Source organism: Triturus cristatus, chromosome 8 (assembly GCF_964204655.1).
Source record: "Triturus cristatus chromosome 8, aTriCri1.1, whole genome shotgun sequence".
Taxonomy (NCBI): Eukaryota; Metazoa; Chordata; class Amphibia; order Caudata; family Salamandridae; genus Triturus; species Triturus cristatus.
The window spans coordinates 1,652,629,040-1,652,643,612 of NC_140591.1; the positions used below are offsets into that span (position 1 = coordinate 1,652,629,040).

Here is a 14,573-nt window from a genome sequence, read left to right on the forward strand (position 1 = left end):
TCACCTTCGAAATTATCTGCTCCGCTCCCTGCCCAATGCATTCCTGTCTAGTAGTTTAAGTAAACATTCTTCCAGCTACCGAGCAAAGGCCCGGCTTTTCTGTCTTTATGCAAGTAATTCATAGCCCTATTATTATGGAAGATTTCTGCCCTCGCATCTAGTGTAGACACTTAGACGCTTGTACACGCACTAACAGTCAGTATAGTCAGTATAGAATAAGATTCTACTCTAAGAGACCTCTCTTTCGGATAACATAGTTCTTTAAACATAGGATGTTAGATATGATTTGGGATTAATTTACGTAAATGGGTCGCGACACTGCTCGTCATGCTGCAAATAACCCCAAAGGATTCTGGATAGTGTAGTGGCTACGGTGAGTACGCCTACGCCACGAGTATATAGAAATATAATGCCATCCCTGGACACGTGTTTCGAGGTAATTGCCTCTCGTCAGCAGGGAGCAGGTAGGTATGCGGGGTGCCGATGACTGCCATATATATAGGTAAAATACCTTCCAAGGCGCGCAGGTGCAGACACCGGGCTCGTCAGCCAAAGTCGCTCGAATGAGCTATTAGTAATTTACGTAAATGGGTCGCGACACTGCTCGTCATGCTGCAAATAACCCCAAAGGATTCTGGATAGTGTAGTGGCTACGGTGAGTACGCCTACGCCACGAGTATATAGAAATATAATGCCATCCCTGGACACGTGTTTCGAGGTAATTGCCTCTCGTCAGCAGGGAGCAGGTAGGTATGCGGGGTGCCGATGACTGCCATATATATAGGTAAAATACCTTCCAAGGCGCGCAGGTGCAGACACCGGGCTCGTCAGCCAAAGTCGCTCGAATGAGCTATTAGTAATTTACGTAAATGGGTCGCGACACTGCTCGTCATGCTGCAAATAACCCCAAAGGATTCTGGATAGTGTAGTGGCTACGGTGAGTACGCCTACGCCACGAGTATATAGAAATATAATGCCATCCCTGGACACGTGTTTCGAGGTAATTGCCTCTCGTCAGCAGGGAGCAGGTAGGTATGCGGGGTGCCGATGACTGCCATATATATAGGTAAAATACCTTCCAAGGCGCGCAGGTGCAGACACCGGGCTCGTCAGCCAAAGTCGCTCGAATGAGCTATTAGTAATTTACGTAAATGGGTCGCGACACTGCTCGTCATGCTGCAAATAACCCCAAAGGATTCTGGATAGTGTAGTGGCTACGGTGAGTACGCCTACGCCACGAGTATATAGAAATATAATGCCATCCCTGGACACGTGTTTCGAGGTAATTGCCTCTCGTCAGCAGGGAGCAGGTAGGTATGCGGGGTGCCGATGACTGCCATATATATAGGTAAAATACCTTCCAAGGCGCGCAGGTGCAGACACCGGGCTCGTCAGCCAAAGTCGCTCGAATGAGCTATTAGTAATTTACGTAAATTGGTCGCGACACTGCTCGTCATGCTGCAAATAACCCCAAAGGATTCTGGATAGTGTAGTGGCTACGGTGAGTACGCCTACGCCACGAGTATATAGAAATATAATGCCATCCCTGGACACGTGTTTCGAGGTAATTGCCTCTCGTCAGCAGGGAGCAGGTAGGTATGCGGGGTGCCGATGACTGCCATATATATAGGTAAAATACCTTCCAAGGCGCGCAGGTGCAGACACCGGGCTCGTCAGCCAAAGTCGCTCGAATGAGCTATTAGTAATTTACGTAAATGGGTCGCGACACTGCTCGTCATGCTGCAAATAACCCCAAAGGATTCTGGATAGTGTAGTGGCTACGGTGAGTACGCCTACGCCACGAGTATATAGAAATATAATGCCATCCCTGGACACGTGTTTCGAGGTAATTGCCTCTCGTCAGCAGGGAGCAGGTAGGTATGCGGGGTGCCGATGACTGCCATATATATAGGTAAAATACCTTCCAAGGCGCGCAGGTGCAGACACCGGGCTCGTCAGCCAAAGTCGCTCGAATGAGCTATTAGTAATTTACGTAAATGGGTCGCGACACTGCTCGTCATGCTGCAAATAACCCCAAAGGATTCTGGATAGTGTAGTGGCTACGGTGAGTACGCCTACGCCACGAGTATATAGAAATATAATGCCATCCCTGGACACGTGTTTCGAGGTAATTGCCTCTCGTCAGCAGGGAGCAGGTAGGTATGCGGGGTGCCGATGACTGCCATATATATAGGTAAAATACCTTCCAAGGCGCGCAGGTGCAGACACCGGGCTCGTCAGCCAAAGTCGCTCGAATGAGCTATTAGTAATTTACGTAAATGGGTCGCGACACTGCTCGTCATGCTGCAAATAACCCCAAAGGATTCTGGATAGTGTAGTGGCTACGGTGAGTACGCCTACGCCACGAGTATATAGAAATATAATGCCATCCCTGGACACGTGTTTCGAGGTAATTGCCTCTCGTCAGCAGGGAGCAGGTAGGTATGCGGGGTGCCGATGACTGCCATATATATAGGTAAAATACCTTCCAAGGCGCGCAGGTGCAGACACCGGGCTCGTCAGCCAAAGTCGCTCGAATGAGCTATTAGTAATTTACGTAAATGGGTCGCGACACTGCTCGTCATGCTGCAAATAACCCCAAAGGATTCTGGATAGTGTAGTGGCTACGGTGAGTACGCCTACGCCACGAGTATATAGAAATATAATGCCATCCCTGGACACGTGTTTCGAGGTAATTGCCTCTCGTCAGCAGGGAGCAGGTAGGTATGCGGGGTGCCGATGACTGCCATATATATAGGTAAAATACCTTCCAAGGCGCGCAGGTGCAGACACCGGGCTCGTCAGCCAAAGTCGCTCGAATGAGCTATTAGTAATTTACGTAAATGGGTCGCGACACTGCTCGTCATGCTGCAAATAACCCCAAAGGATTCTGGATAGTGTAGTGGCTACGGTGAGTACGCCTACGCCACGAGTATATAGAAATATAATGCCATCCCTGGACACGTGTTTCGAGGTAATTGCCTCTCGTCAGCAGGGAGCAGGTAGGTATGCGGGGTGCCGATGACTGCCATATATATAGGTAAAATACCTTCCAAGGCGCGCAGGTGCAGACACCGGGCTCGTCAGCCAAAGTCGCTCGAATGAGCTATTAGTAATTTACGTAAATGGGTCGCGACACTGCTCGTCATGCTGCAAATAACCCCAAAGGATTCTGGATAGTGTAGTGGCTACGGTGAGTACGCCTACGCCACGAGTATATAGAAATATAATGCCATCCCTGGACACGTGTTTCGAGGTAATTGCCTCTCGTCAGCAGGGAGCAGGTAGGTATGCGGGGTGCCGATGACTGCCATATATATAGGTAAAATACCTTCCAAGGCGCGCAGGTGCAGACACCGGGCTCGTCAGCCAAAGTCGCTCGAATGAGCTATTAGTAATTTACGTAAATGGGTCGCGACACTGCTCGTCATGCTGCAAATAACCCCAAAGGATTCTGGATAGTGTAGTGGCTACGGTGAGTACGCCTACGCCACGAGTATATAGAAATATAATGCCATCCCTGGACACGTGTTTCGAGGTAATTGCCTCTCGTCAGCAGGGAGCAGGTAGGTATGCGGGGTGCCGATGACTGCCATATATATAGGTAAAATACCTTCCAAGGCGCGCAGGTGCAGACACCGGGCTCGTCAGCCAAAGTCGCTCGAATGAGCTATTAGTAATTTACGTAAATGGGTCGCGACACTGCTCGTCATGCTGCAAATAACCCCAAAGGATTCTGGATAGTGTAGTGGCTACGGTGAGTACGCCTACGCCACGAGTATATAGAAATATAATGCCATCCCTGGACACGTGTTTCGAGGTAATTGCCTCTCGTCAGCAGGGAGCAGGTAGGTATGCGGGGTGCCGATGACTGCCATATATATAGGTAAAATACCTTCCAAGGCGCGCAGGTGCAGACACCGGGCTCGTCAGCCAAAGTCGCTCGAATGAGCTATTAGTAATTTACGTAAATGGGTCGCGACACTGCTCGTCATGCTGCAAATAACCCCAAAGGATTCTGGATAGTGTAGTGGCTACGGTGAGTACGCCTACGCCACGAGTATATAGAAATATAATGCCATCCCTGGACACGTGTTTCGAGGTAATTGCCTCTCGTCAGCAGGGAGCAGGTAGGTATGCGGGGTGCCGATGACTGCCATATATATAGGTAAAATACCTTCCAAGGCGCGCAGGTGCAGACACCGGGCTCGTCAGCCAAAGTCGCTCGAATGAGCTATTAGTAATTTACGTAAATGGGTCGCGACACTGCTCGTCATGCTGCAAATAACCCCAAAGGATTCTGGATAGTGTAGTGGCTACGGTGAGTACGCCTACGCCACGAGTATATAGAAATATAATGCCATCCCTGGACACGTGTTTCGAGGTAATTGCCTCTCGTCAGCAGGGAGCAGGTAGGTATGCGGGGTGCCGATGACTGCCATATATATAGGTAAAATACCTTCCAAGGCGCGCAGGTGCAGACACCGGGCTCGTCAGCCAAAGTCGCTCGAATGAGCTATTAGTAATTTACGTAAATGGGTCGCGACACTGCTCGTCATGCTGCAAATAACCCCAAAGGATTCTGGATAGTGTAGTGGCTACGGTGAGTACGCCTACGCCACGAGTATATAGAAATATAATGCCATCCCTGGACACGTGTTTCGAGGTAATTGCCTCTCGTCAGCAGGGAGCAGGTAGGTATGCGGGGTGCCGATGACTGCCATATATATAGGTAAAATACCTTCCAAGGCGCGCAGGTGCAGACACCGGGCTCGTCAGCCAAAGTCGCTCGAATGAGCTATTAGTAATTTACGTAAATGGGTCGCGACACTGCTCGTCATGCTGCAAATAACCCCAAAGGATTCTGGATAGTGTAGTGGCTACGGTGAGTACGCCTACGCCACGAGTATATAGAAATATAATGCCATCCCTGGACACGTGTTTCGAGGTAATTGCCTCTCGTCAGCAGGGAGCAGGTAGGTATGCGGGGTGCCGATGACTGCCATATATATAGGTAAAATACCTTCCAAGGCGCGCAGGTGCAGACACCGGGCTCGTCAGCCAAAGTCGCTCGAATGAGCTATTAGTAATTTACGTAAATGGGTCGCGACACTGCTCGTCATGCTGCAAATAACCCCAAAGGATTCTGGATAGTGTAGTGGCTACGGTGAGTACGCCTACGCCACGAGTATATAGAAATATAATGCCATCCCTGGACACGTGTTTCGAGGTAATTGCCTCTCGTCAGCAGGGAGCAGGTAGGTATGCGGGGTGCCGATGACTGCCATATATATAGGTAAAATACCTTCCAAGGCGCGCAGGTGCAGACACCGGGCTCGTCAGCCAAAGTCGCTCGAATGAGCTATTAGTAATTTACGTAAATGGGTCGCGACACTGCTCGTCATGCTGCAAATAACCCCAAAGGATTCTGGATAGTGTAGTGGCTACGGTGAGTACGCCTACGCCACGAGTATATAGAAATATAATGCCATCCCTGGACCTGCTCCCTGCTGACGAGAGGCAATTACCTCGAAACACGTGTCCAGGGATGGCATTATTTCACATACTCGTGGCATAGGCGTACTCACCGCTGCCACTACATTATCCAGAATTCTTTGGGGCTATTTGCTAGTATGACGAGCAGTGTCGCGACCCACTACGTAAACTATTTAAAGCTCTTTCGAGCGACTTTGGGCTGACGAGCCTGGTGTCTGCACCTGCGCGCCTTGAAAGGTACTTTACCTATATATTTTGGCAGTCTACTTGGCACCCCGCATACCTACCTGCTCCCTGCTGACGAGAGGCAATTACCTCGAAACACGTGTCCAGGGATGGCATTATTTCACATACTCGTGGCATAGGCGTACTCACCGCTGCCACTACATTATCCAGAATTCTTTGGGGCTATTTGCTAGTATGACGAGCAGTGTCGCGACCCACTACGTAAACTATGATTTGGGATTAGGTTGACTTGACCCTCCAGACTTCTGTCGCCACATGTAGAGCTAAATGTCAAGTCCCCTTCACCCCCTAGTTGCACGTCAATCACACGTCATGCTGCTGCGCGTGCATTTCTGCCAAGTATTTCTGCTGACATTGCGAAATTCTTTCATGGAACCACCCTATTATGACATCATATCTGATGACGTTCTTTAGTTACACCCAGTTACGCCCACTTTTGCTACGCATGTATGTTTTATCTTCACTATCAATTGTTACGCCTCCTGCATTTGCTTCACTGTAATGCCTATTGTATAAAAGTGATTACTTATCAATAAAGTATGTACTTCACTTCCTGAACCTCCGTGGTGATGGAACTTGGAGTCAACGATTCGAATCGTCCATTGGAATAAAGCCCATTCCGAACCTCTAATACCACGGATTTTGCCTCTTATTTTACTGAGCTATTTTTATTATGTTTCTGTATCAAATTAAGTCCCGGTAATTAAATTATTTACCACAGGGTAATGCCGGTGTACAGTGCGTTGCTGTAGTCGAGTCTGCTGGAGATGAGTGCATGGGTGACCATCTTTCTGGATTCTATAGGAATCCATCTGAATGTCTTTTGAACCAGGCGGAGCTTGTGAAAGTGCACTGAGAAAACTGCCTTGATTTGGTGGTTCATTGTGAGTGATGAGTCCAGTATGATGCAGAGGTTGCTTGAGTCGTTGATTGGGGCAGGGGGGTGATACCATAGTGGCAGGCCACCAGGAGTCGTACCAGGCTGAAGGGGTGGGTCGCAGGATGAGTACTTTGGTATTGTCCGAGTTGAGCGTGAGACAGCTGTCTTTCATCCAGGTAACAATGACCTTCATTCCACTGTGGAATTTGGTTCTTCCGATTGTGGGTTTGTTGGTGAGGAAGAGGATCAGCTAGGTGCTGTCGGCATAGGAGACAATGTTGAGTACATTGCTTCTGACGATGGCTGAGAGGGGGGCCATGTAGATGTTGAAGAGGGTGGGGCTCAGATAGGAACCCTGGGGCAATTCACAGCTAATCTCTGTGGGTTCTGAAAGGAACAGTGGTAGTCTAACTCGCTCAGTTGGGCAAGTGAGGAAGGAGTGGATCCAGTCCAGTGCCTTGTCGCAGATGGCGGCGTCGTGGATTCTCGTGATTAGGATGCAGTGAGAGAAGTTGTCAAAGGCGGACGAGAGGTTTAGTAGGATGAGGGCTGTGGTCTTGCCCTGGTCGTGGAGGGAGCGGATGTCCTCGGTGGCAGTGAGACGTGCGGTCTCTGTGCTGTGGTTGCTTTGGAAGCCAGAATTGGAGGAGTCCAGGGCATAGATCACTTCAATGAACTTGGAGATTTGGGCCTTGAAGGCCTTCTCGATGACCTTGGCTGGAAAGGGGAGGAGGGAGATGGGTCTGAAGTTCTTGAGGTCTGTCAGGTCTGAGGATGGCTTCCTCAGCAGGGGGTTGATTTCAGCATGTTTCCAGTAGTCGGGGAAGGTGGCAGTTTCGATGGAGCAGTGTGGCGAAGCTGTAGGTAATGGTAGTGGCTGCTCGGTGGAAGATGTGGTATGGGCAGGTATCCGTGGGGGCTCCTGAGTGGATGATCTTCATGGTCTTGAGTTTTTTCTCTGTTGTGAGCGGGGTCCAGCAGAGTACGGTCTGTTGGGGTGCGGTGTGGTTTTGTGCGATCGTGGTGGCCAGGTCTAGGGTGTTGAAGCTGTCATAGATCTTCCTGCTCTTGTGGTGGAAGAAGGTCCCAAGTTTGTTGCAGAGGTCTTGGGAGGGAGGAACGTCTGTGGTCTTGCTGTTGGGCCTGGTGAACTCATTTACGATGGTGAAGAGTTCTTTGCTGTTGTGTGTATTCGCATTGATTCTGTCTTGGTGGGCTGTCTCCAGAAACCTCAGAGAGGAAAGTCAATGCATCCACACATCTAATAAGGAAAGTTTTAACTTTTGATGAGCATAATTTATACAGCAGTTCAGTGTTCAATTAGCCCAATGTTGATTTTAACCTATTGGAAGAGCTTGGCCTGTTTTTAGTATTTAAAATTCGACTCACGTGAACCAGATTTAAATAGTTTAAAACATTTATAGTTTTAGTCCTTGTACAATTGTTATCCTATAAGTGCGGCTCTTACAGCACAACAGAACCCTGTTCTAAAACAGAACACAAACTGAAAGGTTAATCTGCCATCCCCACCCTCCTTCACACACACATTCATCAGGTCTTGTTGATTTTGTTTATCTGGCACTTTTCCTTAAATCTGCAAATTGAGTTGAGAGGAGGCAATGTGTATGGATAGGCATAGCGGGGAAGATGATGGCAGAATGGACCCATAAGTAAAGAATGTAAGAAGGGAACTCAGGGTGATAAAATGAAGAGGGTGTGCGATTAAAGGGATAGCTATACGGCCACAGCATAATGTGGAGAATACATATTAGGGAAAGGGAACTTAAGGGCAGAAGACAGTGAGAAAAAGGAGATGGGGAGCAGTACAGGAGAGTCTTTGGAACAGGGAGGGCTTGAGGAGGATAGGTATTAGGGCAGCATAGTAATGGGGGCGTGTGAGGACAGCAAAGGGAACGGGCAGAAAAGGATGCAAACGTGAGTCACGACAGTCGGTTTTTTACAGTAAATGTTGCAGCATGAGAAATGTTCAGAAAATAAACAGACGGGTGAAGAGATAAGTCACTGGGGAAACGGTCAGAACAACGCAGGCTTAGCCATGCATGTCTGACCAACGAAAGTGTAACCACGCTTGCCTTAACAAGGTGTATGCCTTAACAACACATATGTGTGGTTATGGCAATGTGCGGTCTAGTTGCTGAGCAGATGGGGGAAGAAGAAGAAAGGAAGAGGAAGGACGATCAGGAAATGGGAGAGGCCGTAGTGAGGTAAGTGGGGATGGGGCCGGGTCTTGGGAGTGTAGTTTTCAAGGTAGGGGTTGATTTTAGATCTCAGGAGTGAGTCGGGGTTGTTTGTAGGGCAGGAAGCAGTTTTAGGGCTCAGGGTGGGGGGGCTGTGGTCGCAGTCGTTTTTAGGGTGGGGTGGCAGTGTTTAGGGATAAGGGTGGGGTCGGGGAAAAGGGACAGTTTACAGGGCAGTTGGCAGTTTTAGGCCTCAGGGCAAGTGGGGCTGGATCAGGGTACTTCAGGGATGTAGGGGCCAGCTTTTGAAGCAAGGGGTTAATCTTTAGAGCTCAGGGAAGTGAGATAAGGGACAGTTTAAAGGGCAGGGGTATGATCTTTAGCACACATGTCCCTTTACGCATCATGACTTTACTACGAAATTGTGTGGTAAAGGCATGTGTGGTAAAGACGCAGTCGTGGTAGAGACCGCGTGGTACAGGCAGGTGTGGTTCAGGCATGTGTTGTACCATCATACAACCAAGTCACTCAGATGATCCTAAGGAAATTTAAAAGACTAGCCCGTCTTTCCTCCAATTCTGGGTCATTCAGGGTCATGGAAAGTTCCCCGGGAGCACCCACGTCTTTAGAGTGCATAATGTCACCCTTTAAACCTCTCTGCCCCGGGATTCATCTTTCACTTGGAGTTGTGGGGTGGAGTCTCTACCACCCATAGATGGTTACCACACAGTGTCACAGTGCGAAGTGGGCCAGCAGCGTGTACTCTTTCAGGCTCCCAACTCTGTTATCAGCGGTGTCATGGCAACCAAAGCCAGAACTATGGCCGCTTGAAACACTAGACTGAGCGTTAGGCAAACCCTTTCATGTGACGGCCATGTTAGAAGCAGGAAATCCTGCCTGTACTGTACACTCGCGGCAGGCATGTTGAAAGCAGGAAAGCATGCCTGTACCCCGCTCTCGCGGGAGCCATGTTAGAAGCAGGAAAGCCTGCCTGTACTGCACACTCACGGCGGTCATATTAGAAGCAGGAAAGCCTGCCTGTACTGCGCGCTTTGATGTTTGAGAGGTTTGAGTGAATGGTGACCAAAATCACCATTCTGCCATCCAACAGCAGTGCACACTATACCTCACTGTCACTGGGGGTCTTCGGGTTATAGTCCTGTTTGGAAGGACAATACTGGCTAGTCACAGAGCTCGGATTAGTGGAGGTGGAAAGTTGCAGTCAGCACCCTTCCATCCAACAGTAGTGCACATTATACCGCACTGCCTCTGGTGGCCTTTGGAAGATGGTCCTGTTTGGAAGGTGGATAGGGGCAAGTCACAGAGCTCAGATTAGTAGAGGTACATTCACTATGCTGCCATGTAACAGCAGTGCACACTATACCTCACTGTCACTGGGGGTCTTCAGGTGATAGTCCTGTATGGAAGGTGGATACTGGCAAGGCATAGAGCTCAGATTAGTAGAGGTGGTGGACCCCAGTCACCACCCTCCATCCAACAGCAATGCACATCATGCCTCTCTGTCAGGTGGCCTTCAGATTTTAGCTCTGTGAGTCAAGTGGATACTGGCATGGCACAAACCTCAGATTTGCATGGAGACCCGCCATTATTGGAGATGAACATGGAAATGCTGGAGAGACCCTTCTTGTCGGCATCTCCTGGTTGTCTTTGTGAGCCACTAATTCATGTTCACTGGACCACAATGGTCTCAGGGTGTCGCAACAGTGACAGGGAGGCACTGATAATGCTATTTGCGGGGCAGGGGAAAGTCACATGTCGACTTCACTCTCCAAGCTGCAGGTACAGGGGTCACAGGCTATGGACAACCATGAGATGTACTGTGACATAGTCCCATATCAACAGTATGTTGGCACAAGATGCACAGTGGAAACCTACATAGTACTGGAGCAGTGGATCAAAGGAGTGGTAGAACACTACTCGTCACACATTGGCGTCACAACAGGAAGGTTGGAAGGTTGCTTTTTCTACAGGACTTGAATCTATTCTTGAGTCGGATTGGGCAGTGGAATGTCACCTCCAGTAATCCTAAAAATCTGGCAGTGGACATGCACTGGGCTCCAGACTCTGTCAATGCAAAACAGATGCAAGGCCCACAGGCATTCTACCTCCTTCTCAGAATAGCTCAGGGTATTGGTCTTTTTCTGGATCCTAGGCATATTAGCTGTAGTTTCCTGCTGGGCACGTACATGTGTTTAGTCACCTAACTCTTTTCCAGCCACTCCTTGAGGGTTGGTCTTTACACCTACCGCACAACCATCCAATGCAGGTATCACTGGTCAGGTGACCTTGCTAGTAAAATAAACTGGGCATCTGATTTGGGACCAGTTCAGTAGCATTCCACTAAATGTCTGTGTCATTCTTTCTCCACTGTATAGTGCTTATCCCTTGGTGGAAAACAGCCACGTTTTCTGCATTTGGTTCTCACCTTCTCTACACAGCGTGCAGAGCTTCTTCAAGTAAAAAAGTGAAAATGGCTCTTAAATCCAGTACTGGGGGCCAGATATCCCAAAATGTCCAGGTTTGACATTCGCCCCAAACCCTTAGGGAGATTGAATCACAGTTACAACTCCATGTGAATCCGTCTATTAAAGGCTGTAGATTCCTCACATGTTCAGTTCCACAACACAAAGCACAGGGTGCAGGGATGAGCTGCTATGAGGGATGAGCGCCTTCACCTTACTTCCAGGCCAAAGTCATCCGGCCAAGTCACTCTTTGAATAGTAGCACTAGGAGTTAAAACCAACCATTTAAAGCCCGGCACTCTTCTGGCGCTAAAATCACAGTCTGTGCTTAGTAGCACTCTGGTGAGATGACTTGAATATACAAGAAAAATGCCAGGGTCACCAGAACAATACAATTAGGAGCAGGTTGTAAGAGGGACATTGCTGCAGGGACTTTCATCCTCACTGACATTTCCGATTACAGATCTTCCTTCGAATGGCCATGCTCGTGTGTTGGATTTGAGATGTTGACCGTGTTCCAGATTACAGACTGATTTTACTTTTGTATTAGAAATTGAGACCACTACAGACTAAATGCTGATTATGATTCATTTCAGAACCAGCCTTTTTGCTTCACAATAGACATATTTGTTTTGCTTTTGTCTAAAGATATTGATCTTGCTTCGGATTGGGGCCTTTTAACTTGCTTCAGATAAGAGATATTTATCTGCTTCAGTATTTATATACTGATATTGGTTGCTTGTATTGGTCCCATGGATTCCGTCTGCTATATGCTCCTGACATGAGGAGTGAGCCTCATCACTCAGTCCTTCCACACCATCAGATAATGCATGCTCAGCAACTGAGGCCACAGTGAGTGGCCTCATCAGGGATTACAAGGCCTGCAGGAACACTGCAGCCCATCATGCTTTCCACAACAGAAAGCACCAGATTCGATCTCAGGGTAAAATTCTGCAAATAATTCCTCAACTCTCAGGATTCCCAGGGTTTAGTCTGTAATTCCAGTAAATTTCGTACCCCCGGTATCTGGTATTGTCAGTCACTTTAGTGCAGAATGAATTTGTCAGGAGACTTTAAAGGGTCTTCTAGGTCACAGCCCAGTGGTTGGCTGCCGTAGATGTGAGACGTTTATGTCTGGGAAGAGGGCTTGTGACACTCTATAATGCTGTGTAGTGTGGAAAATATCACTTTAAAGCTCCATAAAAGTGTCTCAGTCTTTGAGAATGGGACCCTTGTATTTGTTGTGTGCAGCCTTGCACAAGCGACTATGTCCATGCAAGGGCCAGTACTGGGATGTGTCTGCTGTCTCATAGGAGATGCATCACACAGTGTTGTACACCTCGGATTGGTCTACTTGCTAAAGCCCCCTGGTAGGTTCTGGTGAAGTTCCTACTAGGTCCCCACTAAGGTAGTCGAGTAAAGTCAAGATGAACCTTATTCAGCATATTTAGCGTAGGCATTGGAGGCAAGTACAGGGCCAGGTCCTCCGCAGTGAGGGAGACCCGCCTTTCAGCCAGTTTTATTTATTCAGAAATGACATCTACCGCCCTCACCTGGCACAGGACTGCTAGTTGTGAAGCACATTCCAGTCCTTGCTGTGCTCCTGGACTCTGCAATCAACCTCCCCTTCAGGAGAGTGCAAATAGGATGTGGTTGTGCATTAACATAGCAACACCATGGGTAAAGATCGTCATTTTAAGGTGGTTCAGCAGATTGCGGAAGTGTAGTACGACAGTCCATCATTTTTACTAATGCTTGTTCAGGGGGACTTCAGGTTTACACTTTTAATGTTTGACTTGTTTGGTGAAGCAGGATACAACTTTGGTGGCATCATTAAAGATCATTTTGTCATATATTTACTGTTCTTGCAGCATCATTTCTCAGTAGACCTCCGTGACTCTGCAGCACAATTCAAGCTGGTATAAATGAATGATTAGTGTTTCATAGAGTATAGTCTCCGTGTGTGGTGGACTCTCTTTGACCGCTATCATCTTTCCTTCTGATGCTTTTTCTCCGTAGTACGTGCGCGCCTCCGACAACACCCCTCCCGAAGTGCTGTACAAAATGATGACCGACCATTGGCAGCTCAAGAAGCCCAACCTGCTGATCTCCGTTACAGGAGGAGCGAGGAACGTCCACATGAATGCCCGGCTGAAGGACCTGTTCGGCCAGGGGCTGGTCAAAGCAGCTCGAAGGACAGGTGAGGAGGGGCATCTGGACACCATCAGTAATGAGAGTCTGGAGACCCTGGGCTCAGTCCATCCCTTGAGATGGGACCATACAAACGTGCATAAGTATCTGTTGGTGCTTTTTATGCTACCATGATCTGCTGGTGCAAAGAACGCTTTCAAGAGTCCTAAAAAAAGCCATACAATTGCAGTGCCGTAGTTCCCACTCATCGGAGCGGTGTAGTCCCTGTAGACTGGACTGAGTGGAACTGTCACTTTAAATCAACAAGGGGCCCACGTAATACTTCTGAAACATTCTCATAAGAATGACCAACAATTGATCCCGTTATATGCTTTATGTAAGCATTGATGTCAAAAATACATATTATGCCATCAGTAAATTATCAGCATAGAAAATAAATCCTAAGTTCAGTGAGCATCACCATAGATTCGCCTTCCAAGAATGGGAGTAGGGGGTCTTTCCTGTGAGTGAAATGTACACTCGTAGATAAGGCTTTGCACAACGGGGTTCATGCATTTGATGAACACATGAATCATTAAGTTTAAACAAATTGGAAACAGTATAAAAGAAACATTTGTAAACCAAATACATTCAGTGGTTTTCCCACTACCGGTACATTATGGGTAGATTGTTCGCCCAGTTTCGGTTCTGCAGTTCAACTAATACAATGTTAACAGGACTAGGATGAGCACAGTTTGCTGACTAGTGTGAAAAATCCACAATATCAAATTTAAACAAGATGGAAGGCAATGCAAAGAAGGTTCAGTATTAGCAACATTTCAAGTATAGCGCAGTGTGTTTATTAACAGAAAATCTGCGCTCACATACCCCTACATGCTCCTGACTCTAAATTCCCTCTGGAGCTGTCAGACACCTATGACACCTAAGTAGGCAGAGAGCTCTACATGTCATGCATGGGTGCATTATAAACAATTTTCCTTTGTGTATAAATGTATTCGTGTTTTGTTTTCATTAATGTGGGCTTTATGTGATACATTGAGCCTTGCAACCTCAACACCTGAGGACTGGTAAAAATCATATGAAGGGGTGAGTCCTGGTCAGTCACTTTGCCTGACTAGT

The 14,573-nt window shown here is 47.9% G+C and overlaps 1 protein-coding gene across 3 annotated transcripts in view; it reads left to right on the forward strand.

The window, feature by feature from the left end:
* LOC146808495 (transient receptor potential cation channel subfamily M member 2-like) overlaps positions 1-14,573 on the forward strand; it is a 1,799,999-nt gene that overhangs the window by 304,511 nt on the left and 1,480,915 nt on the right. For all 3 annotated transcript variants that reach the window (XM_085623580.1, XM_085623581.1, XM_085623582.1), the window contains one exon: positions 13,323-13,503. In XM_085623580.1, the coding sequence (XP_085479706.1) occupies positions 13,323-13,503 (181 nt within the window). The remainder of the gene's footprint in view (positions 1-13,322; positions 13,504-14,573) is intronic.